Source organism: Anabrus simplex, chromosome X, assembly GCF_040414725.1.
Source record: "Anabrus simplex isolate iqAnaSimp1 chromosome X, ASM4041472v1, whole genome shotgun sequence".
Taxonomy (NCBI): domain Eukaryota; kingdom Metazoa; phylum Arthropoda; class Insecta; order Orthoptera; family Tettigoniidae; genus Anabrus; species Anabrus simplex.
In genome coordinates, this window is record NC_090279.1 from 190,313,599 (window position 1) to 190,340,421 (window position 26,823).

The 26,823-nt window shown below is 39.2% G+C and overlaps 1 protein-coding gene across 2 annotated transcripts in view; it reads left to right on the top strand.

Moving 5' to 3' along the window:
- The first annotated feature begins 10,704 nt into the window (after positions 1 to 10,704).
- The window catches only part of LOC136886481 (phenoloxidase 2), a 127,290-nt gene continuing 111,171 nt past the window's right edge, over positions 10,705 to 26,823 (top strand). The window contains exons 1-2 of one of the 2 annotated variants that reach the window (XM_067159284.2): positions 10,705 to 10,779; positions 25,267 to 25,398. In XM_067159284.2, the coding sequence (XP_067015385.2) occupies positions 10,720 to 10,779; positions 25,267 to 25,398 (192 nt within the window). In that variant the 5' untranslated portion in view covers positions 10,705 to 10,719. Of the gene's footprint in view, positions 10,780 to 11,419; positions 11,540 to 25,266; positions 25,399 to 26,823 lie in introns of those variants that run through there. The other variant, XM_067159282.2, reaches the window with a different exon arrangement.

Below are 26,823 nucleotides of genomic sequence, written 5' to 3' on the forward strand. Positions count from 1 at the left end.
ACGTCGGTAGCCCTGGAAATGGTTTTGCATGGTTTCCTATTTTCACACCAGGCAAATGCTGGGGCTGTACCTTAATTAAGGCCATGGTCACTTCCTTTCACTCCTAGCCCTATCCTATCCCATCGTCACCATAAGAGTTGAAATCTGTGTCAGTGCGATGTAAAGCAAATTATAAACAAAAAATTTCTGATGTTTACACATTCCATTCTGGATATCTGCACTGATAACATATTGGTGGTTCTCACCTGCATAATTACTATTGTGGTAGATTCTGATATACTGTACCTTTTTATAAGTTGAATTTAGGATTAAAACACTTACTTTGTTTGGGCATGTAAGGAGGATGGAGCCAACAAGGACAGCATATGTTAACTCGGAGAGACATGTGGCAGGAAAACGGATAGTGGGAAGACCAAGAACCCACTGGATGGACATCGTAAAGATGGACCTTGCAGATCGGGGAAGAACACTGGAGGACGTCATTAACTCTTTTGCTGCGGAAGTCGACTTGACTTTTGTCGACTTACTTCCCTATAGCATTAGCGGCGATAATCGACTTTTGTCGACTTGGTACTTTCCTGCTATATTTTCCGCGTGCTTCTTTAATAAAAGCGCGTTTAATAATACAAACATCTATGGTCATGTATTGACTATGTACTAAGCATTGTTTGAAAATGTTGCCGCCAATACTGGACCTATGTTTATTTGTTATCTTTCACCCGCCCGCCCGCCAACATTCCTGTCAGCTGTCTGGCCGATAGCAGGCTATGAGCGCACGGAACAACATTAGTAGTGACGTAATTACAGTGCAGAACTCTTCAATCTTTTAGTGGCCGATTATGATTCGGGCTGTTCAGTAAATTTGGACAATGAAACAAGTGATGATGTGCATAGTGATAGTTTGGAAGAAAGTGCCAACGAGGAAGATCTTCATTTTGTATTGGACCAGTGGGATATGAGTGATGACATTGAAACTGTGCTAATGAATGGAAGAATATTGTACACCGAGCTCAATAGCTGCAGTTGCTTAAGTGCGGCCAGTATCCAGTATTCGGGAGATAGCGGGTTCGAATCCCACTGTTGGCAGCCCTGAAGATGGTTTTCCGTGGTTTCCCATTTTCACACCAGGCAAATGCTGGGGCTGTACCTTGATTAAGGCCACGGCCACTTCCTTCCCATTCCTAGCCCTTTCCTGTCCCATTGTCGCCATAAAACCTATCTGTGTAGGTGCGACGTGAAGCCAATAGGAAAAAAAAAAAGAATATTGTACAATAAGCTTCAAAAAAGGGCAATTGGTGCTCCTGACTTCAGAAATTCTGTCATAATGGGACTTCTATGAGAGTATCAGCGCAGTCTGCTCGCGAAACAGGGAAGACCTTCTGATTACATACCTCAAGCGTGCCTGATGGACAGGCATTTTCTTGGGGAGCAGCAGGACAAGAGTCACAAACCTAATTATGTTGTTTGTTCCATATTACCAGAAAAATGTTCAAAGAAAGTAAAGGGACTGTGCAAGAGAAAACACACAGTATTCTTTTGTAAGAATTGCCCAGGACAACCTGCAATGTGTCCAGTTCCATGTTTGGAGATGTATCACAGTAATGTGTGTTTCAAGGTCAAATGTCTCTGTTAGTTTACCAAAGTTGAGTTAGAAATGGTGCAATGGTGTTGAATGTAACTAACCTTTAAAAAAATAATGTTTCAGTTCATTTGGAAAATACAAAAAAATAGTGCAGCGAAAGAGTTAACAACAGAATGTATTTCAATAAGACAGAATGGAAGAGGCTTGCCAACAGTACCTGGGAAACTGGAACTGTAAAATGATGATGACGACGATGGAGACTTTGTAAATGAAAGAAAGGAATAAACATTTCTTCCAACAAGAAATCCTTTGATGGGGAAATTCCTTATGGTACTCATTTTAGTAGCAGATGCAGTAGTAGAAGTTGCATGAAAGGGCAAGCGTTATTATAACCAAAGACATAATTTTACTGGGTTGAGTATTTTTTAAAAATTCTTATGTTGCTTACTAACCAAGTATTGTTACCACATTTCCTGCAGGATCCTATGCATCAGTCCAAATGTGGCCTGATAGATGAGAGAATGGGAGGTGCTTGAGGAGGTGCACAACATTCCTGAAGATGACTTTAACCATTGAGCGAACAAAATCACCATCAGTTGATGTTAATTGAAGGCGGTGGCCCTTGAACCCTCCACCCACAGTGAGAGAGATCCCAACATGAGAAAGTGATTTACTATCCGTGTCTCCTGTACTTAATTTCCTTGTATGACATTCCAGTCTACATGTGGTCCATTGGAAGATTGTTCTGTGGCATTACAGGATCTCTACCAAAATTCACAAGGTTTTATCAAACCACATTGATTCAGATCATCCTTATCCAAATTCTAAAGGATTCTGTTCAGATAGTTCAGTATCACTCTTTTAAAAAGTCTGACTCAGCTGAATGGTCAGCGTACTGGCCTTCGGTTCAGAGGTTGCCGGGTTTGATTCCTGGCCGGGTTGAGGATTTTAACCTTCATTGGTTAATTCCATTGGCCCGGGGGCTGGCTGTTTGTGCTGTCCCCAACATCCCTGCAACTCACGCACCACACATAACACTATTCTCCACCACAATAACACGCAGTTACCTATACACGGCAGGTGCCGCCCACCCTCATCGGAGGGACCGCCTTACAAGGGCTGCCCTCGGCTAGCAATAGCCACACGAAATAATAATAATAATAATAATAATAATAATAATAATAATAATAATAATAATAATAATAATAATAATAATAATAATAATAATTAATTAATTAATAATAATTAATATTATTAACTATTAATATTAATATATTATTATTATTATTATTATTATTATTATTATTATTATTATTATTATTATTATTATTATTATTATTATTATTATTATTATTATTATTGTAGGGGTAGTGTGCCTGCCTCTTACGCGGACGCCCCGGGTTCGAATCCCGGCCAGGTCAGGGATTATTACCTGGACCTGAGGGCTGGTTCGAGGTCCACTCAGCCTATGTGATTAGAATTGAGGAGCTATCTGACGGTGAGATAGCGGCCCCAGTCTAGAAAGCCAAGAATAATGGCCGAGAGGATTCGTCGTGCTGACCACACGACACCTCGTAATCTGCAGGTCTTTGGGCTGAACAGCGGTCGCTTGGTAGGCCAAGGCCCTTCAAGGGCTGTAGTGCCATTGGGTTAGGTTTGGTTTTATTATATATATATATATATATATATGTATAATTCGCTGGGACCATCAAGGACCACGTTAAGTCTTGTTGCATTTGACACTGAACTTGGCCTTCTTTAGAGCCCAAATTTCCCTCATTCTTTGTGAGTGGGCCTGCTTACGCTTCTCTGTCCAAGGGGCACCGTATCTTATTTTCGGTTGCTCGTCTCGGTTTAGCCCATTCATCAATATTTTCTTGCGGAAGAGGTCTCTGTTAAGGCCGTCTTCAGCTGAGATATGTAGCATTTGCAGGTCTTCTTTGGTATTTCTAAACCAGGGAATTGTGGTTTTGGGGTTTGAATAAAAAAAGTGAAAGATTTCTTTAGTTAACTTTCTTCCGTCCATTCTTTTCAGGTGACCGTAAAATCGTGCCCGTCTTTTTCTGATTGTGTCGGTAATTTTCTCCATTTTGCTGTAGACTTCCTTGTTGGATCTCTTTTGATGGATTCCATTTCTGTACTTTGATCCCAAGATTCCTCTCACAATTTTGTGTTCTCTTTTCTCCAGTTTTTCAAGGAGTCCTTTGTTGGCATTTAGAGACAGGGTTTCGGCTGCATATAGAACTACTGGCTTCAGAACTGTTTCATAGTGACGTATCTTGGTGTTTTGGGAAAGGCATTTCTTGTTTTAGATTGTCCGGGATGTTTGGTAGGCTATTTCCAGTTTGCATACTCGCTCCTGAAGTGCTTCTTTGTCCAGTCCATTTTTCATGATGATCTCACCCAGGTATTTGAATTTGTCTACTCTGGTAATGTCCCCGTATTTTGTATGGAGTTTTGGTGGAGCCTCTTTGATGTTAGTCATTACTTCTGTTTTCTCAAACGATATCTGCAAACCAGTTTATTCGGCAATTTCCTTTAAAATTTCAGCTTGAGCTCTAGCGGTTTCTATGTCGTTTGAGAGAACAGAAATATCATTGGCAAATGCTAAGCAGTCAAGCGATCCCCTTGGATTTGGTTCCTATTCTCAATGGACTGTAGTTTGTTTCCTGTAATCTCACCCGCCAGGTTCTGATGATCTTTTCAAGAACACAGTTGAAGAGTATCGGGGATAGCCCATCACCTTGTCGGACTCCTGTTTTGATGTCAAAGGAATGCGAGAGACATCCGTGGAACTTCACCTTGGATTTTGTATCGGTCAGGGTGGCTCTAATTAATGCCAGCAGTTTCAAATCAACTCCAAATTCATTTAAGATGTTTAGCAGGACTTTCCGGTCAATGGAGTTTTACGCTTTCTTAAAGTCCACAAAGACAGACACATACTGCTTGGACCTTAGTGTACAATATCTGATGATCGTTTTGAGATTTTGGATCTGTTCAGCTGTTGAGCGACCTTTTCTGAACCCTCCTTGGTATTCACCTATTTGATGTTCGACTTGTGCTTCCAAATGCTCCAGGATGGCAAGTGATAGAATTTTGTAAGTCACGGGTAGCAAAGATATTCCTCTGTAGTTGTTGATGTTCTTCATGCTGCCTTTTTTGTGTAATGGATGGATCAAAGCTATTTTCCAATCTTCGGGTAGGGTCTCCTTGTTCCAAATTTCTTCTATTTGCTTTTGCAAGATATCAAGTGATTCCTCTGGGGCATATTTCCATAGTTCTGCTACTACTGAGTCTTCCCCCGGCGCTTTGTTATTTTTGAGACGGGCAATGTGGCGCTTGATTTCATCTCTGTCGGGTGGTCTGGAATCTGGGTACCTGAGTAAGGGTTCCTTGGTCTCAATGGCGCTTTGCGGATTAGAGCAAGTAAGTAAATTCTTGAAGTAATCTGCCAGAATGCTGCAAATTTCTTCATTTGACGTTGCCAGTGTGCCGTCCTTTCGCTCAAAGCATAGAGATGGTGGTTTATAGCCAGTGAGTTTGCGTCTGAAGGCTCTGTAGTATTCTCTGCTTTCATTCTTCCTAAAGTTTTGTTCTATCTTTTCAATGAGAGATTTTTCTTATTTATGTTTCTCAGTTCTGAACACCCTAGCTGCTTGGGCATGTTGGGTTTTGTAGGTTTCCCAATCATTTTCTGATTTCGTAGAGTAGTACTGTTTCCACGCATTGAGTCTTTCTTGGAGGACTGATTCGCAGGTACTATTCTACCAGGCATGCTTTTTGCTCCTCTTCATTTCTGCAACGTTTTTGGTGGCCTCAACATGGAGACTTTTGGCGTTGGTAAAGTCACAGTCATTTGGTCTAGCCTTCTCCTGGAACTCCTCGACCCTTTGCCGAAGTTTATCATTGTCGAAGCGTGTGATCTGTTTGGTTGTCTTCCTTGTGTTTGCGGGAATTGGTTTGAATTTGATAAGAGACATATAATGATCTGAGGCCACATTGATGCCTTTCTTTACCTTAACCCTTAGGTACTCACGCTCATTTTCCCCCCTTTATTACTCGCGTGGGGTCTTTAAGGCCTCCGGGACAGTATGCATTGAAAAAATACCCTAATTACAATACAATTGCATCTTATTTTACTGCAAACACTGCATAACATTAAAAAGGATGTTTACAAGAAATCAATACACATTAAGTGACATTAAGCTCATGAAAATATTCTTTTTCTCACATTACACACAATTCTCACATATTTTCTTCATGTGCTCCCCACAGACATGTTCCTTGCATTTTACACATCTAGTTTTTATTTTCCTGTCCTTTGACTTAAGGCAAATCATGCAACTCTTTCTTGAATTGTCTGGCTCCTCTACATTTTCCCTGTCACCATCACCTGTACGTAGTCTTTTCTTGAGATTTCTAGGCAGGCTAGGTATAGCAGCACGTACCAACAGCCATGGTTTCATAAGTTCTTTCGCCAGCTCTTTCAAAAATACTCTCCTTGGGATGTTTTTCTCGTGGCTTGAATTGAATTCACATACAACGAAAGCGTTGTTACCAACCACATTGAAGAGATGATAGAAAACAACGAGTGTCCATTTGTTGGTTCGTCGTGCTACGTTGTAAGTTTGGCATAACTTGTCATTTGTGTGTACACAACCTTTCGTGCTTTTATAAAACAGAACTATTTCCGATTTCTCCTTCTCAACCTCTTCAATAGCTATTATGATGCATTCTGGAGATCAGTATTAGCGCTTTATGATTACTCAATATTTCACAGTCTGGATCAGAATCACAAGCAACTGGGACATCATCATCATCATCATCATCATCATCATCATCATCATCATCATCATCATCATCATCATCATCGACTTCTTCTTCTTCTTCTTCTCCTCCTAAAAGCCACTGTTCAATATCCTGTACTTGACGACTGTGCCTTCCAACCGTATTCATCTGAAAGCGAAATACAAATCGAAGTAACCCACTCTATTTGCTGCACTGTACCTCATGTCAAAGTAGAAGCGCCTTATACTGTAGGTTATAGGCTTACTTTTGTATATTAGCAATTCCAGACTTTACAAGAGGTTCAGATGCTGGCCAAAATATGTGTATTACACGTTCACATCATCAAAACTAAACAAATAGTTAGTTATAAGCAATATGTGCAAGAATATGAACATATTTTATTTTCATACGTAATTACTCGCGTGGGGTCTTCCAGGCCTGGTCACTACTCTCCACTGAATACCTTACTTGGCAACAGTGAGCCATATACTGAACTGAGCTCCCCTCCCCACTACATGAAGCTATTGCAAGTGTCAAGGTCACAGGTAGTCACTTTGGGAAAATATAACAATTTAAAAAGGGAGTGGGGCCTCAAAGACCCCGCGCGAGTAATTAAAGGTTAACATTCATAATCTCAGGGCTGTTTCTCCTGGAAGTTGCAACATGATCAATTTGTAACTCTCCGAGAGCTTGGGCGGGAGAACGCTAAGTCATTTGCTTTCTGGGTAGATGGCGAAAGTGGGTCGACATGACCTGCAGGTTGTGATTTTCGCAAATGGACACCAGTATTTTGCCATTGGGATTGGTTCTTTTGTGAGCAGGGTAATTTCCTATAACTTTCTTGTACTTCTGTTCACGACCTAGTTGGGCATTGAAGTCACCCAAAAGAAGCTTGACATGGTGTTTGGGGATTTTGTTTAATTTTTCATCCAGTAGGTCCCAGAAATTATCAACTTCGTCTGGATCAGACTTGTTCTTATCGTTTGTAGGAGCATGTGTGTTAACTAGGGCATAGGTTTTGTTCGCGCATTTAATTGTGAGTATAGACAATCTGTCATTCACAGGTTCGAAATATGCAACTGATTTAAGGATCTTGGTTCTAACAGCAAACGCGGTTCCAAGCATCACAGCTCCATTGAGGATTCCTCTTTGCGCTTTGCTCTTGAAAAATCGGTAGCCTTCGGATTCAAAAATCTCTTCATCTGGGTACCTTGTTTCCTGTAGGGCCATTATGGATATCTGATGTTCGTGAAGAGCTTTGGTGAGGGTTTTCAGCTTGCCAGTTTGTGTAAGTGAATTTATGTTGAAAGTTGCTAGAAAGGTTTTAGATTTTGGCCTGAGTTTTTGACTCTTCGGGGTACACCGAGATGCTCTGACTTGTCTCTTGCATGATGTCGAGTCTCCCCCAGAATCCGAACAAGTTCGTGCGCCGTGGCGTTTACGACGAATGACTTATCCGAAGATTTACCCCCTGGGGTATGTTTCTTGAAATGTTGTGCCATCATGCTTTTTGACTTGACTTTGCTTTGGACGGGTACCCATCCTTTTACAACTAGGGTTGTTAGCCCTAGAGGTTGCCTCAAGATGTTTTCTGGATTCTGGTCATTTACCAGCCTTCGCCGTAACTCTGGCAAGGAACCAGTTTTTTTTTGACGGTGGTATTTTATTTCCCTACTACCCTCTGACTCTGCTGGCGGCAGAGCCAGCGAGCTTCCCCAATTCCAATGGGACGCGCCCGATGGAGGTAACTGGTAAATCCCCACACGGGTTGGTTTTATTATTATTATTATTATTATTATTATTATTATTATTATTATTATTATTATTATTATTATTATTATTTTTTTTTTTTTTTTTTTTTTTTTTTTTTTTTTAAGATTGGATGGAATAATCTATAAATATTTATTGTTGTCATGAAGAACAAGACATTAATAAATAGAAAAGAGTGGAATAGGCTTTACGAATTTGTTTTTGTAATCTGGTATTGGTTCTCAATGCCATTTTAAATCCTTCCTTTTTGAACACGTTTAGTAAGTGTTTTTATTCGTTTTTTAATTTGTTTTTAGTAGCTGGTCTACTGTGTTGAGGAGATAGTTGTTTTCTACCATGATTTGTTTTATTTTTTGTTATTTCGTTGTTAAAATCAGTGTCCTCATTGGTACAGATAGCTCTGTGTAAAATCATATTCAGTCCTACTAATTTGTGTGAGGTTGGGTTTTTGGAATCATTTATTAGGTGTGATGTTTGAGTAGGTTTCCTGTATTGGTAAATGCAATCTAAATAAAAAAGACCATTTTTCTAAATCACGAATTTATAAACTAAATGTCAAGACCCAATGTGTAATGCCATGTACATTGGCCAGACAAAAAGTGATTTCCACACCCGATACAAAGAACTCAAAAACTTAGTTAAATACAACAGACACACAGCATTCGATGAACACATAATATGACAACTCACATCACTTCAAAGACATCAACACAGATCTAAAAATTTTATACATCGAAAATGAAACAAATCATTGAATATCCAAATTTACATCGCAAAGAAAGATAACAAAGTGAACCTCAATGTCTACACACATTTAAAATATACATCCCTATTCACACTACTTAATTTATGAACAAAAATTCCACACTTTGTTGCATTAGCGCCTAATGAATCATAGAGGAGGTTACTCAGACTTAAAGGTTGGAATATGGGGTAGAATTTTCTTATGCAGTTGTCTTGGCCACTCCAGGGGTTTTTAGTAAGTTATTATTTATCAATAAAAATAATGTCTTACAAGGTGCAGATGATGATTATATTTGTGGTTTAAAAGGGCCTAACAGCTTGGTCATTGGCCCTTATTACAAGGTACACTTTAATTCAGTTCATACTTGGCTCAGTCAAATCATTAACATAAATTTAATCTCAACTACACAATAATAATAATAATAATAATAATAATAATAATAATAATAATAATAATAATAATAATAAATGGAAAGAATTCTGGGCCAACAGAAAAAGTCAAGGTACCAAGAAGAAAGTAGGAGCCAGACCTACCCTTAAGAACAGCACAAGCATCAACCATCGAAAACAACAACAACACAGTAAAAGCACAAGCACCGTGGTCCTCAGGTGGCCCAATCAAACTTAAAAAATCTTCCTATTTCTTCAGCGTTTGTCCCTCTTGCTTATGGGGTCCGCTACATGGATTCGTTGTCTCCATTTAGTTCTGTCCTGGGCCATGTCAGGGTAGAGACAGATACTTTTCAGATCTTTGTGAAGGGTATTGGCCTATCGCTCTTTTGGTCGTCCTTTTGGTCTCCTATCAGCGACTTCTAGCATGTTACCCGTCTTCGCGATAGTGTCGGCGTCTGCCCTTAGTACATGTCCAAACCATCGTAGATGACTCTTGAGTTGGTGCAACGCCAAATCTCTACCTTATGGTTTAATTGAAGATGTGATCCAGCTTAGTGACCCAGCTGTCCATCTCAGCATCTTAGTCTCCATGACACCCAGTCAACACTCTGTCTCAGTCGTAGTCGGCCAACGTTCGCAACCATACAGTGCAACTTTAAAGAAAATGACATAATGGAAAAGTAGCCAGCCCATTAATTGCTCATTAGACAACCTCCAAGTAGTTTTCAAAAACATTTTAAATTATGATAATAACATAACAATGATGATAACAACAAATAAAATGGTAGCATAATTTGAATGAACTCAAATGTCAAGTAACGGTCTGCAATGCCATATATTTAGGCCAAGCAAAGCTAAATGTCTGCACCAATTAAAAAAATAAAAATAAAATAATAATAGTAATAGTAATAGTAGTAATAATAATAATAATAATAATAATAATAATAATAATAATAATAATAATAATAAAAATAATAAATCTTTACCTATTTTACAGATAAGAAGACCCAGCCAACTTGGTTCAAGGAGGTGGTAAGGGACCTACAGAAGATGGGGATCATTTATGAAGATATACAAGAACGCAACCCACTCAGGAGGAAACTAAAAGACCACCAGGGTTTTCAGGAAAGGCCAAAGTAGAAAACGGGAAAGACGTGGACAGAGGAAAGGAAAGAGTAACACTGGCAATGAATGAAGGAGGACTGGTCAGAGATCAAAGCCTAGAGAAGATGGACGAAATGACGTGGTCCTTAGTAGGACTGTATGAACATATAATAATAATAATAATAATAATAATAATAATAATAATAATAATAATAATAATAATAATACATCGGAGCAATGAAAAACCCGGTGTGTCCTTGACATAGCAAAGGAAGGGGGCATGGCATGGCGGAAGGTCAACGAAATGACTGGCCAACTGGAATCACGCCGGCAGAGTAATGAAATTGCAACAACTTGCATTCTGTGCTGGAGTGGAGAGTAGTGAGCACATCATAAAGGTAAGTTCTAAAATTCAAGTTTTTAAGGATTTAGATAGAAATAAACATACACATTTGTACATTTCTAAATATATTTGAGTGTGATTTGATATAATTTGATGAGAATCTGAGGATGTTCTTTCATGAACGAAACAGGTTGTTCTATTTTAATTAAGTTCTTTCATTTTCAATTATCATTTTGTTAACATATATATATTTTCAGATAGTATATCAGTTGATTTATTCAAGTTTTGGCAGACTGAAGAACTGAACAGTTATAAAAATAAAAATCTTTGTATAAACACGACACATCAGAAACACTGAGTAGTTAATCCATCCCTTCATGTACGGCTGGCATCAGTAAGGGCATTCAGCTGTAAAACTGGGCCATATTCACACCAAGCGCCGACTTCAATAACTTGGGGAAAAGACTAGTAAGAGAACTATGTTTCTTAGTACTAGATCTTTGTTAATGCTACATTCGCAGTTGCTAAATTTCCTTTTTTTCCCCCTGTATCTTCCATACACTTTGCATTCATTTTCTTTGGCAATTTAATAAAGAAAGCTCTTTCCTTATTTTGAAATTTTTATCTGAACTGGGCTATGAGAATGAAGCAAGGTCATGGAGTCAAGACTGTAACTGACATTGCTGACCAAGCCAAGATGGATGATAACTTATGAAATGTGGACTCTGTTGTCATCAGCATGTTAGTTTGGTGTGATGGAGCTCACTATTAACTACTATATCCTGCTAGCGTTGCTTCTAGTTCCTGGATTAACGGTCAGTATTTTGTTGTGGTGGTGGTGGTGGTGTTATTTCATCCTAGAATATTTTTTTCGTGTACTTGTATCCGGGAGATAGTGGGTTTGAATCCCTCTGTCGGCAGCCCTGAAGATGGTTTTCCGTTGTTTCCCATTTTCACACCAGGCAAGTGATAGGGCTGTACCTTAATTAAGGCCATGGCCGCTTCCTTCGCACTCCTAGGCTTTCCCTATCGCATCGTCGCCATAAGACCTGTCTGTGTCAATGCGACGTAAAGAAAAAAATCCTTTTATAATTTCCCTTAAACTATTTTCATGGTCTTTTTAAATCCCAGTTTGCCGGGCTGAGTGGCTCAGACGGTTAAGGCGCTGGCCTTCTAACCCCAACTTGGCAGGTCCTGGCTCAGTCCGGTGGTATTTGAAGGTGCTCAAATACGACAGCCTCGTGTTGGTAGATTTACTGGCACGTGAAAGAACAATATATAAGTAATAATAATTATAACGTAAACGTTTCCACCTTTTCAATACTACAATATATTCACAAAATTACAAATTATACGGTACTAGTTTCGACCCATCTAGGGGTCATCATCAGCCGTATTGGAGCAAAGATCATTTGTGGCGAAATACTAAGACAATGTTATTTTAAATAATAACAAGTGAAATGAGATGTTATGGTAATAGTTAATAATACAAGGAATATACATACTAAGAGGTTTTTAACAAAGAATAAAGTATAAATGGGGTGTTGTAAAAATTATAATCATGGAAATCAGTAAGTTCTTGTATTGAAATGAAATATGGCTTAGGAAGAGGGCTTAAGGTGGGGCTGAAGGGTGCGGGAGAAAGTGTAATTGTCTTGGAAAAGTACCTTTGATTAAATTTAGGATTGAGTTTAGGTTGGCTGCATTATTGTTTCTGAGGAAAGTGATAAATAGATCGAAGAGTATGTTGGGTTTCTCTGAGATTTCATTGAGATTGTGACTGGCATTAAAGTATTGGTCTAGGTGTATGTAGTAATTTTCCATTATGTTCAGTAAAGGGCCCTTGTTTGCTAATACGAGGATGTCCATGTCTTGTTCAATATTGGTGAAATTATGATTATAATCTTGCATGTGTTGGCCGATGGCTGAAAACTTGTTGTATTTTATTGCGTTAGTGTGCTCGTGGTATCTGATAATGAAGTTTCTCCCGCTTTGCCCGATGTAGGTTTTTTTACAGGTGGTACATTTGATCCTATAAACTCCTGATTTAAAAAAACTGCTGGTCTTGTTGATGTGTGAAGTATTGTATAAAACATTCAATAGGACCAAAAACATGAAATTCATAACCATCAACGTGAAAGAACTCCTGCGGGACTAAATTCCGGCACCTCGGCGTCTCCGAATACCGTAAAAGTAGTTAGTGGGACGTAAAACAAATAGCATTATTATTATTATTATTATTATTATTATTATTATTATTATTATTATTATTAAATCCCAGTTTCTTCTACAAGAAAGAAGACTTTGATGAGGAGTTGCCAGATTCTCCATTTTTCCTGGATTCTTCCAGTTTTTTAATATGATTTTGTTCCTCTGTTTATTACTTGCCCGGAGTGGGTGGTTCTACATTTCCTAATTATTTCTGCTTCAAAACCAATATAACTGCTGAAACGTACATTATTCAGAGCTACGTTGATAATTCTAAGAGACAAATAAGAAGTTATGTTCCTCATGCTGTTAACGCCCACTTCTACAGGGGTCTCTTTTACAAACCCGGACCGAGCGCACGGTGTTTGTACTCTGCGCTACAGCAGCTGCCTCAGCTCAACTTACGTTGCCCGCTTTAAGCTTGTATACAATCTTATGTGAAATCTTAACTTATAAAAGATGCTGGAAGTGTCGCCCTTCCACCATTAGGATTTTCTGCACACAGTTAGCGAGAGTTATGACTGTTCACACGACCATTAAGATGAAACCAGGCCTCATCCGATAAGAACACAAGCTATGGGTCAAATAAATGATCATTCAGCGATGCAAGATACCACTCACAATATCTCACTCTTGTGGCTGGATCAGCAGGTTTTAAACAATGGGCTCGTGTAAATCTGTACGGTTTGATGTGCAACCGCTTTCTAGCTCTGTGTGCAGAAGAAAACAGAAACCCCTACTTGTTGTGCTAATTTTGTGAGCAATTTATTCAGTGATTGTTCAAGATTCCTCTGTTAAAACAGTTTGTGTACGTGCATGTTTTTTATTGAGCAATGAGCCAGTAGTTTCAAATATATTTGCAATTACGTGAATCTGTGCTCGTGAAGGTGGCACGTCACCAGGAAATTGCTGAACAAATACATTGCATACCCGTCGAGCTGACTCCTACTAAAAATAACATTTTACAAATGAATATACACCAAGCTCGATAGCTGCAGTCGCTTAAGTGCGGCCAGTATCCGGTAATTGGGAGATAGTGGGTTCAAGCCCCACTGTCGGCAGCCCTGAAGATGGTTTTCCGTGGTTTCTCATTTTCACACCAGGCAAATGCCGGGGCTGTACCTTAATTAAGGCCACGGCCGCTTCCTTCCAATTCCTAGGCATTTCCTATCCCATCCTTGCCATAAGACATATCTGTGTCGGTGCAATGTAAAAAAAAAAAAAACGAAAATACGGTGTTGCAATGGTAACTGTCTCACCATGTTGACAGCTGAAATTCAGACTGGCCATTGATGATAGGTCAAACACGTGCACGCTCCTTACAAGGTCAAGAAATATGCGCGCGCATCCCATACAGCTGCTTAGGTCTCGGAGAGTAGAAGCTCTGCCGGATGCTTTAGGTTTCTAAGAGAGACTTTGTAGTTCAGTTTTGCAAGTGTGTTGTGGGCGTGTGACCATGAGAGAAGCAATCCATAGTAATTCAGGTAAGAGAATCTTTAAAATGAGGGGAAATGATAATGATCTCAAAAACATTGTTTTTTGTGTGTATTTTTTAACAAATATTCCTTTTTTTTTTTTTTTTTTTTTAAATCTGGTAATCTAGTTACCACCGGTGGCGTAGTCTGAAGGGGGACAAGGTAGCCCATAGACGAATTTGCACTCTCCTCATGACCAGGTGGTTCATTCCAAGCTTGGGCTGTCATACTTTCATAACATGTTTACAAATGTTATGCTGCCGCCCTCAACCGACTCTCACTCATTATCCTCTGTTTTTTCTTTGCACTTTCTTTCCATACTTCAGCTCTATTCCATTCTTCTATCCTGTGAGTCTATTTATTTCTTCTACCACATTAGTCCCTGAATCGTCTGATGATCTTGCTGTTAGTTTGTAATGCATATATGGTGTAACAAGAAACATCTTAATTGATGGTGTTGTCAGCTTCCGCTTGGAAGGCCAGCGTACAATGAGCCGTGTAGTGACGAATGAGAGTGCCACTTATTATGTCCAACTGTAAAGTATTCTTAAATTCAAACCTTCATAATTGGACAAGTCTTCCTCGAGAACAGTTAAGATTTTTTTTTGAAGACATAGAGCAAAGTTCTCTGTGGAACGTAAAGAATTTCACTTGTTGTCTTGACATGACAAAGCTCCAAAAGCTTATTATCATGTCTATAATTACAAGCCATGAAAGCAACAATCTAAACAAGGTAGACCGTGTCTATTCAAATTATAAACAAATACTATATCTTATTGATAATTATTACCATTTTGAAACATCAAGAATATACCAATATTTTATTTCTGTTTACAATATCTTCATAATCAGTTTTCTAAATATGTTCTTAGTATGTTAAGCTGTACCCATGGAAATAATGGTTTGTGAACGCTATGGTTAAGCCTATGTTTGATGCTCCATGATGTATCATACTGCAGCTACTGTGCTTATACAGGTGTCTGGCAAGGAAGGACATCTCGCACCATGTCTCTCCTCTCTCCTCATCATACCGTAGAAAACATGCATGCACTGCATCCCCTTGACCCCTCCCCCCCATTTGTGATTCCCAGCCTTTAAGCAGTCTGGTAGACATGTCTTTCCTGGTTTAGTTACTTGGAAGTTCAGATTTTTGCTGTTTCATTGTGCAGTTTTAATCTGTTAGAATTATGTAACTGGTCTGTCATATTTTATACAAGTAGTTTCATATTAATCTGTAATACCATATTTACTTGCATATTAGGCCCCTTCTTTCCCACTTTTACAGCCAAAAAAAGTAAAGGGAGGTCCAATATGCGATAACCTCAAATCTTTTGCAGTGAACACATGACTTCTAGGCCATAAAGAGCTATAAATTGTACAAGTAAACATTCTACACTGTTCTTTAACAAACCTGTGAATATATTTGAGTTATACTGGCTATTTTCATTGGAAGGCAGTATTTCTAAATGTTAAAGTCAATAAATGGTGAACGCGACTTTTAGGACTACATATAAAATAATTATAATCCATTTATTTACTCATATTACATAATTCGTTTCATCTCATTAATTCCTCTGATGAGGTCGACATCAGGAAGGGCATACAGACTTAAAAACTCGCTATGAAAATTTGCCTCACTTCATACTCGACCCCGTAGAGAAAAGGGACAAGGGTATTGTGTTATCACATTATGCAATATTGATGCAAAATAACTCAATGGCCAGTCTTTTGCCTCTGTCAGTTGAGCAGTAGGCCTACTACACAGTAAACCTGATCACTGCTTTCATTTTAATTGTCTTGTGCTGCTAACTTCCCTGCTACTGGCGTGTTGTCATTCCAAGTGACGTCATCTTCACTGCCATATTATCAGCCACACACTGCAACTGCAATCGAGACAGAGAGCATTCAAGGTCCCGTCTTTTTTAAACTTTTAAAAATAGTTTCGTTCCCGACTATAGAGTCTGAACTATGTGAAGCTATTCCCAAATGGTTTTTTGAGATGGTCTCTGATATACTCAGCTGGTGTATGTGTGGCAGAAGCCACTCCTTCTGAATAAAGCCGTGGTGTTGAAGGCGTGCCAAACCACCAGCTGATAAGCATTCTTTTGATAGCTGTGGCTGTTGAAAGTCAGACCCTTATTTTTAAGTATATTTCATGCTTATTTCTCTACATTTATCACATAAGGATATACCTAAACAGCTGTAAATGAGATAAGAGAGACCGCATTGTTTAGGTTGGGTATGGTATTGCAGGGATAGTGCCAAAAATTCCACGAAGGAAAGAATAAATATAAATAACAGGAACGTTTGCACTTTCATGGATATCTACAGGTGTGGCGGTAATGCGTTTTATTATCAGAATGTTTAATTTTGTATGTTTTGTGGTTTGGTATGTCCAACCGACAATTTAAATCCCCTGCAATAACTAGAGGGATGTCTTTCTTGCTCTGTGTTATTTGTTGGCCCAATTCGTCTATTATATCTATAGCCGTTGCATTTGGCTGAAAGTAGGTTGCTAATATTGTGATGTATTTTGTCTCTATTAGAATGGAGTGGTTCTGCTCTGATGTCGATACAATTGGTGTTATCCACGGTTTAAGAAGGACTGTTATTCCTCCTTGGGGTCTTCCTCTTTCTCCTTTTTTCGCTAGCAGGTGTATGCTATAGTATTCCGGGTGCTGCCAATGGTCTGTGAGAAAGGTTTCTGTGAATATAGCCACGTCATATCCTTCAGGAAAGTCTGGTGGAGCTATGCACACTGCGCTCTTTAATCCTTCTACGTTCCATAACATTATTTTCATCCTTCTTCTCCCGTCGATTTCTCCAAGTCTTGTAATTTCCGAGAGCTTTTGAGTTGTTTTATTCAAGTGATGCCCCTGGTTCTCTTCAAAAAGACCGAATAAAACAGTAGCGTCTAACTGTTACTCCTGTTGGCCAGAATTCCCTCTTGTTTGCACTTTCAAGGAAGTTGAAAGGTATTCCTACCTTGAAAGCTTTGGTGCTGTATCTTGTTTCTATCTCTTCGCAAGTAACATTCTCTGCGATTCCCTTTTTGGCTAGGAATCTTTTTATCGCGTCTTTTGTTGTCTCCTGTTTTAGTCTTCCCACATACAGCCAGGCCCTCTTTTCCTCTGCTTGTAAGTCATCGTCCTTCGCTCCTGTACCGTTCATGGTTTGTTGCTGTCTCTCCGGGCGTCTGTGTCTTTTGTGGGTTTGTCTTGTCCGTTTTCCCTCTTCTTCTTCATCCGTTATCTGATTTTGTTCTTGGTGTTGATGCGATACTTCTGCATACGGCTGTTGTTTTTGCTCCCAGGTGGAGTGGTTTCCCCTTCCACTACTCTCCTCCGTGAGGCGGTTGATTCTCTCTCGTATGAAGTCGTTCTTATTTATTCTTACAAATTCCTGTGGTACAGGGTTCTGCTGCTTTGTAGCTGCCATTTCCTCTTTAATCATATTTTTGATATTGTGTGTGATGTCTGCTATCATTGCTCTCATTTGATTGTTGACTTTTTCGGTAATTTTGTATTCTAGTGATTGATGTAGCTCGGGGTCCAGATCATCTGCCGTTTCTCCCTGTGGCGTGTTAAGTCAATGTGGGGTGCCAATAAATATTTTATTCATACCAGTGGCGAAAGGAACGAAAACCTTAGCATAGAAAATGAGAAGGTCGACCCACAACAACAAAGATCGTCAAAAGATAATCATTGGGACACCACAACGCTCAAGGTAAACCAAAGTTATTTCACTGGTGGTGACTTGTCGGACCATGGAAAGACTTGCAGTCAATGCCTCGTTGGGTGAAACCTAGTATATCAGATTTTATCATTCACCAATCAGCAGAGCCAGTGGATGCCACGGCGGGCTACCCGAGAGGGGTGTCCGTGGTAAGTACAATTTTTTTTTTTTTTTTTTAAAGAAGAAAGAAAAAGGGAAAGGTAAAGAATGAGAGAGAACGCACAACTGACCAAATGTAAGAAAAGGAGAATGGTTTTAAAATAAGTTGTATTTTAAACTCCAAATGACAAGAATAAGCAGGGTACAACAAGCAAAGAAGGGGAATTACAAACTTTTGATAAGGGCTCAGCCCGTTTGACAACCAAGACACAATCAAGAATAATAATTATTAAGATTTCTTGGGAACTATTATTATGACTTTCAAGAAAAGCTCAAGAGCAAGGTTCGACAGGGAAGACTAGAATCAACACCTATATAAGTACACAAACACTTTAATTAAGAAACAAAGCCACTAAATCTTTATATAAACAATGATTTAAGGCCACCCTTACAATCTCGATTTTGCACCCAAAGGAGGGCAGGAAATTTATAACACATCGGAGGACAAGAATTTTTAGAACTCAATATCCGAAAGGAAGAAAAGGAAAGAAAAAGAAAGCGGAGTAAGGAGGGAAGAAGAGAAAAAAAAAAGGAATGAAGAGGGGGGGGGGGATCCTTCCAGGCTGCTTAGACGCTATCACGTTGGCAATGTAAACGACCACTCGGGTCAGTGAAAAGTTCAAGGTGTGGCAACACTACTCTCACTTGTCCAAGCACAGTTGATTCTGGCGTATGAGGTTGATAAAGGTTCCAGTCTGAAGGACTTAGTTAGAATTGAAGCCACGAAACCCCTAAATAATTTAACATTCAAAGTTCAAATCTTGATATTGAGTGCGAAAGGTATAAAAGGTTGTAACTTTTGCTCACCCAGTCTGTTGATACATCAATGCAGCAATTCACAAATAAAAGTAAGTAAAACGTCGCAATGGACCAGCCGTTGGCGAACAGTTCCGCTCTCTCCACTCGAGTTGTTTTCCAACTGAATGTCTGACCGCCGAGAGTAAGGAATAGCTTGCTTATATAGGTGGTGAACATATTCGAGAAGTTACTCGATGAAAAATACGTAGGTGTGACGTCACAACGAGGAAGCAGCAGCAGTGTCAGATAGCAGGCCAGTTAGTGAACAGCTGGGCGAGCAAGCAGAAGAATGCGGCAGAAGGTAAGACGTAGTAGAGCGGTCGTAACATCCCGTAGGTGGCAGCGTGTGCTGAGTGCCTCTTGTTAACTCTTGTTCTTGGTCGCTAGATGGTGCCACTTGTCCTGCTATGCAGCTGTCGCTCTTCTCTTGTAAGCTTTCTGTTTGTGTTCCCTTAACCTCCATTGATGGCATGTTTTCATCATCATTTTTTGATTTTTGAGCATTTTTCTGCCCAGTGAAGTAATTTCTCAGTACACTCACCGCTTTTAGGATTTCCTCCTTCTTTTCTTTCTTCATATAACCTCCTGTTTCCGCGATATCTGTTAGGTATAGTAGAGCATCTTCTACACGAGCTTCCGTGTCGTCCGCCATTTTTTTCAAGTCAGTGAATGTCCGACCGGATTTTATGCAACTGTGGAGTTTCTCTCCTAAGTGAGTCAGGTTGTGTGGTAGGGGTGAATATTTGTGCGCACTTATTGCAACTGTGGATTTTATCGCCTGTGTGGGTCGATTCGTGCGGTGGCGTGAGTTCACTCGGTTTGTGCTATCTGTGGTAACACTTTTAGATGGGTTTGGTATTGAAGTGTGAGTTTTGTGTAGTGTTACAGTTTGTTAAACTTAACCTCACTATTGCATGCAGAGATGAGTGGTGAATATAATGCTCGAAAACTGACGGATTACCTCCACTGTTGTTTGCACCATAACGCCTACAGCACTGATATCTTCTTTCTTCCGTTTTGTCACATAATTGGCCAATATTGACTTTCTTTTAATCTTGATTTGCAACATTCACTAAACAACCTATTAAGAGTAAGCACTTTCTATATGAATAAAGAACTGAACCTAACAGAAAACCACAAAACAAAATTAGTAATAGATTCACTGCAAGAAGAAGGTTTCAACCTGCTAAACGACACCAATGTCCCTACATATATTTGCTACAACGGCAAAAGCACTATAGACATCGCCCTCGTAAGAGGAGAAATAAAAGGGGATATCAATCCACATTGGTGCGCGAACCACACACCAATAAGAAAACACATTCCAATGAGCATCAACATACAAAGTGAATGGAAGGCAAAGAAAAAACAAGAAACGAGACCACTCTCAAGGAGATTGGATGTTAGAAAAGTGGAAGAATGCAAAGAACAGATGGAACAAATCAAAACACTAATCGACAACTCAAATGTAGAGGAAACTGTGCATGAACTGGAGAAACTCTTAACACAAGCAGCCAGCCCCAGGAAAGTGCGAACAGCAAAAGCATGGTTCGATCAAGAGTGCTTCCTATTAAGGAAAGAGGTGCTTCAAGCTCTACACCGACTAAAATCGGACATTGAGAATCATACACTCCTCCAGACATACACCGAGAAAAGAAGATGCTACAAAACACTAACACGGGAGAAGAAAACGGCATACAGGGAAGAAGAAGGAAGAAGAATAGTTGAGGAAGCCAGGAGAGACCCATTCATAGCAATCCACCCTCGAAAGCAGGCACAGACCCACTATATCAGCATGGAGGAATGGACGAGACATTTCAAAGACACCCTCAGCAAAGAAGGAAGAGAAGGAACACCGGAAACCAACCAAGTGCATACAACGCATGAGATGGCAGCTTGGTCTCCACTTACTACAACTGAGGTTCAAAACATTATTGAATCCACAAAAAAGAAAAAAGCTGCAGGATCGGATATGATAGACAATGAATACCTGAAAGACACGGCTCATCTACTAGCTCCAATTTGGACGAAACTTTACAATAAATGCATAGAAACAGCCAAAATCCCAGATCAGTGGAGACAATCAATAGTAAAGGTAATTTTCAAAGGCAAAGGAGACCCAAAGGACACAAATAAATACAGAGGAATAGCCCTGGAAAACAATCCTTTTAAGGTATTCACAAAACTAATCACAGAAAGAATAAGAGACACAGTAGAAGAGCACCTCCCAGAATCTCAATTCGGGTTTAGGAGAGGAAGATCCACTCTTGCAGCGGTGGAACTACTGCTAAATAACATATGGGAAGCCATCGAAAAGAAGGAAAAATACTATGCAATCTTTATAGACTTCACAAAAGCCTTTGATCTCCTGGACCAAGCATTAGTACAAAGGAAGCTCGAGGAAACTCTAGGAAGAGACAGCGCCTGGACAAGAATCATAAACTCCATAAATGAATGGAACAAGATAAGAATCTCGGACAGCCTAGACCTTTCAGGACCAATAATTCAACCAAATGGTGTACTCCAAGGGGACCCACTAAGCCCTCTGCTGTTCATCCTGGCAGCGAAGGACATTATGGAAATTGCGCAAAATGAAGATGTAGCAGCATTCGCCTATGCGGATGATATTGTGATTGGCTCAAAAAGCTTAAAGAAACTGCAGAACACTATAGACGAAGTGGGAAAATGGTGCATTGAGCACAAGTTCGTAATTAACACTGAGAAGACGGAAATGATGGTGTTCAGATCAGGAGGGCAAATACCAAAATCGACAAGAATCACCTTAGATGGGAAAATAATATCGATCACCAAAGAATACAAATATCTAGGGATAACACTCCAGCCGTCTGCAAAATGCTTCACTACACACACAATAGAGAAAGCGACACAAGCAGTTAGAGTGATAAACGACATAAGCTTCATCAGAACACTAAGTCTTGACACAGCAATGGCGCTCTTCAAATCGAAAATTGTTCCAATACTTACGTATGGCATTGAAATTATATGGACACACCTGAATGAAAAGAACTTAGCAACACTGGAAAGAGTTAAAGCAACATACATCAAAAGAGCAATCGGAGTGGCAAAAACAACAAGATCCAGATTAGTCTACCTTCTCACGCGGGAAACTTTCCTCATAGAGGATTTAAGGACAATGTACACCCTGCCTAACACAACGGCATCGGAGAACCTACTAAGGACACTAATAAGGAAAAGAGAAGAAGTACCCACGGAATTCTATGGAACTGGGGCCATGATTGATCGTACATGGACAGGAGCAAATTTTGAGACGAGGCACGTGTATACAAGACTTGCAGTACATGGATTCCATTATGTCATCTGCAAAAACACAACATACCACGAACCATCAAACTCATGCAAGTGTACATTATGTGGACAGTTATGTGAACGATATCACTTAGAACTCTGCAACAAGAGGACTAGATCAATCAGAGACTATGCGTCCAATGGTGCAAGTGTTAAATTGTTATAACACCTTTCACTAATGTATGGCTATTTTGCTGCAATAAATGTTTTATTATTAATTTTGTATGTTCTTTGTCTCCCATTTTTTATTAACGTATACCCTAGTATGTTTTGTTTGGCATCTTCAAAAATCGTTGAAAGTAAGGGGAGAAATAAAAAATTCAATATTATTATTATTTGTTTGGTACATTGGCGAGTAAAACAATTGTGATTGGATTGTTTTTATCACGTTTTAAACCTACTTCTCTCCCAAAAAACCCTATATTGGCCTGAGTTACGAGATATTAAACGATCACTTTGTTAATGATCTCGCCTGGCTATATTAATCGGCCTAGCAACAACCGTGAATATTTTTAAATTAAAGTAAACTCATTTCCTCATACCAAGGTGGTGGAGCTATTTTTTAGACCGGCCCCAGTGGAAGGGAGTTGCATGTACCATTTTTACTGCAAATCAACCTTCCTGCCATTCGTAAATCTCTGGCAATATGGTCCGGGGAATCGAACTCAGGCTCCCGAGAACAACAGCTAATTGTGCTAACCATTATGTGGCGGACATTCTTAACTACAAAACACAGACATATATACATGACTGATGTGTGGTTGCAATGCGTGGTTCAGACATGAAACTGTTCACCTATTTATGCAACATCATCAGAGCTGCAGTAGGCTTATGCTACGGAAGCAGAAATTTCTTAACTACAAAACACAGATGTACCACACGACTTTGACGTGTGTGTTCATTGCGTGGGTCATACGGACGAAACTATTCACAAATTTGTGTGATGTCATCAGAGATGCATAAGGCTTGTAGCTGCTTCAAAACTGAATCATTGTTCTTCTCTGATGAATTACGTTGGGGGGGTCTTGTAGGCGAGTTTTTTTTTTTTTTTTTTCATTTTCTTCGTCTCGAAAAGCCAAGGGGAGGGTCTAATACATGAGTAAATACGGTAAATTTGAATTATGTTCTTTGAATTGATTATGTAAAGTCTCCCAAAGAAAGGATGACTTGCTGTAAATTTACTAGTTCTGATACAATGCTCTCTTTATGCTCGGTGAGTGAGTAAGTCTTTATCTATGCTACCTTTACGTCTACATGCAGTCGTAACCCCACCATAAGTACAGCATTAGTATATGTGCCTACCCAGTTTCCTTTCTCATGCTCTACTACTGGTAACACTATTCACAGAAAAAAAATTCTGAAGACATTGAGCACAGAAACATATAAACCCAGTCCCTATTCTTGAGGTTCATAGAGTTATACCAATTTGTAAGTTGTTGTAATAGGCATTTTGCCAGTTTGAGGATATGTCTTGGCTCTACAATATTGTGGATCACTATTCCCTTCCAGAACTTTAACCTTTCCATAGGACCTGAAACTCGTTCTCTCAGTTCCCTTCACATACGAGCAGTAGCGTAGCAAGGATTGGCCGATGGCGGGGGTGGTTGTAGTTGTAAAATGATGGTAGAACACAATTAAGGTGCATGAATGACTTGTCATTACAAGGACACTGTTAGAAGTAAATTACAGATCTGTTTGGTTGTGCAATTATGTCTCTGAATGTTTATTTAGTGCAATCCAATCAATCATTCAATCAATCAATCAATCAATCAATCAATCCTGATCTGCATTTAGGGCAGTCACACAGGTGGCAGATTCCCTATCTCTTGTTTTCCTAGCCTTTTCTTAAATGATTGCAAAGAAATTGGAAATTTATTGAACATCTCCCTTGGTAAGTTATTCCAATCCCTAACTCCCCTTCCTATAAACAAATATTTGCCCCAATTTGTCCTCTTGAATTCCAATTTTATCTTCACATTGTGATCTTTCCTACTTTTAAAGACACCACTCAAACTTATTCGTCTACTGATGTCCTCCCACGTTATCTCCCCGCTGACAGCTCGGAACATACCACAGTCGAGCAGCTCGTCTCCTTTCTCCCAAGTCTTCCCAGCCCAAACTTTGCAACGTTTTTGTAACGCTACTCTTTATGTCGGAATAAATCGAGTTGCTTTTCTTTGGATTTTTTTCCAGTTCCTGAATCAAGTAATCGTGGTAAGGGTCCCATACACTGGAACCATACTCTAGTTAGGGTCTCACAAGAGACAAATATGCTCTCTCCATTACACCCTTACTATAACCCCTAAATACCCTCATAACCATGTGCAGAGATCTGTACCATTTATTTACAATCATATTTATGTAATTACCCCAATGAAGATCTTTCCTTATATTAATACCTAGGTATTTAAAATGATCCCCAAAGGGAACTTTCACCCCATCAATTCAGTAATTAAAACTGAGAGGACTTTTCCTATTTGTAAAACTCACAACCTGACTTTTATCCCCGTTTATCATCATACCATTCCCTACTGTCCATCTCACAACATTATCGAGGTCATTTTGCAATTGCTCACAATCTTGTAACTTATTTATTACTCTGTACAGAATAACATCATCTGCAAAAAGCCTTATCTCTGATTCCACTTCTTTACACATATCATTGATATATATATATATATATATATATATATATATATAAGAAAACATAAAGATCCAATTATACTGCCTTGAGGAATTCCCCTCTTAATTATTACAGGGACAGATCCAGCTTCACATACTCTAATTCTTTATTTATTTATTTATTTATTCATTTATTCATTTATTCATTCATTTTACAGCCGCAATTTGAAATCAACCCTCTCAACGATCCACATAGCATCGAATATGTGTTCGACCGCCCCAAGGAGCCCATCTTCATGCCGAAAGGACCTAATGAAGATGTGGTGTTCAAAGTACCTGTTGATTACCTGGTAAGTTCCAAGTGAATCATATTGCAAGATAATTGATAGAATATTTGATATAGAATATGTCTGCCGTTTCATTCCAGTACTGGGTCCCTCAAAAAAAAGTGTGTAATTTAAAAAAAAGTGCATACCAGAATTCCTTCAAAAATTTCAAAACTATAAAAGCTGGCACAAAAGGGTTTAGATGTTAAGGATTTCAAATATAATCCAAACAGGCTCATAAAAATAGCTAAATATGACCCAAAAAGTAGAAAATATGACCAAATATATGTACTTTCAATGAATGTTTTGTTTATTTCATAAAAGTATTAGTTCTGTATTGACAATATATATATTGTACCAGGAAAAGTTGATTTTAAAAAGCATGAGGTCTTTCTGAGGGGTGCCTAGTCCTTAGGAGAAGGTACAGAGAGAGAGGATTGCAAGGCGAAATAATAGATATTATATCTTTCTTTCCTTTATTCAATCTCTGGAAGGTCACCCTATTATATCGCCGAATCATAAATATTTACTAGAAAATAAATCCCAGTTTCAACAACAGAATATCGAAAAATCAAGTTGATCAAGTAAAATTCAACTGAATAATGTCTTTCTCAATCAGTTATGTCCATCATGACTTTCATGGCATAAATTAATAATAAAGCATGTTGTAAGTAAATAAGAAATCCTAAAGTTTTTTCTATTGGCACTTGCAATTTCAGATTACGCTTTCTACATAAATTAAATAAAGTAAATTTGCTAAGTCCTTCTTGTAAACACATCAAACTCAAATATGAAACACTTGAAATTAAATCTGATCTTCTAGTATAAAGTCTGAGTCTGGCGTAGGGATGTGGCGAACCCATCGCCCAGTGGGAAACCACTGCAATCAGCCACCCGAGTATTGGCGGGAAAACCATAACGATTCGGGTAAGGAGGTAATGCCTGCCCGCAACTGGAGAACATCTTGAGGCTCTCCAGGGCTAACAACCTTGGTTGTATTCAGAATGAGCAATTTGCTCCATGCTAGGCTAAAGCTTCTCAAGCATGATGGTAAAACAAAGACATGAAGTTATTACCCCAGGTGGCAACTTTTCAAAGAAATCCACCGTCGTCGACAAGCGACGCATGCATCCTGTTTGGATTCTGGGGGGGACGCAACATCATGCTAAGGACGAGTCGGAGCGTCTTGGAAATCCTGAACAGTCATGAAGGCTGAAACTCATATCTAAGACCTTTTTGGCAACGTTCAACATAAACAGTCTAATACAAACTGGTAAGATGAAACAGCTGACCAATGCCCTTCACGAAAATAAAATTGCAGTAATAGCTCTGCAAGAAACTCGCTTCACTGACGAAGATACGTATGAGTCTGAAGGGTATTTGGTCTTCAAGAGCAGATCCCATAAGAGAGTAATGGAAAACACCCCTATCTTCGGTACAGCTTTTGCT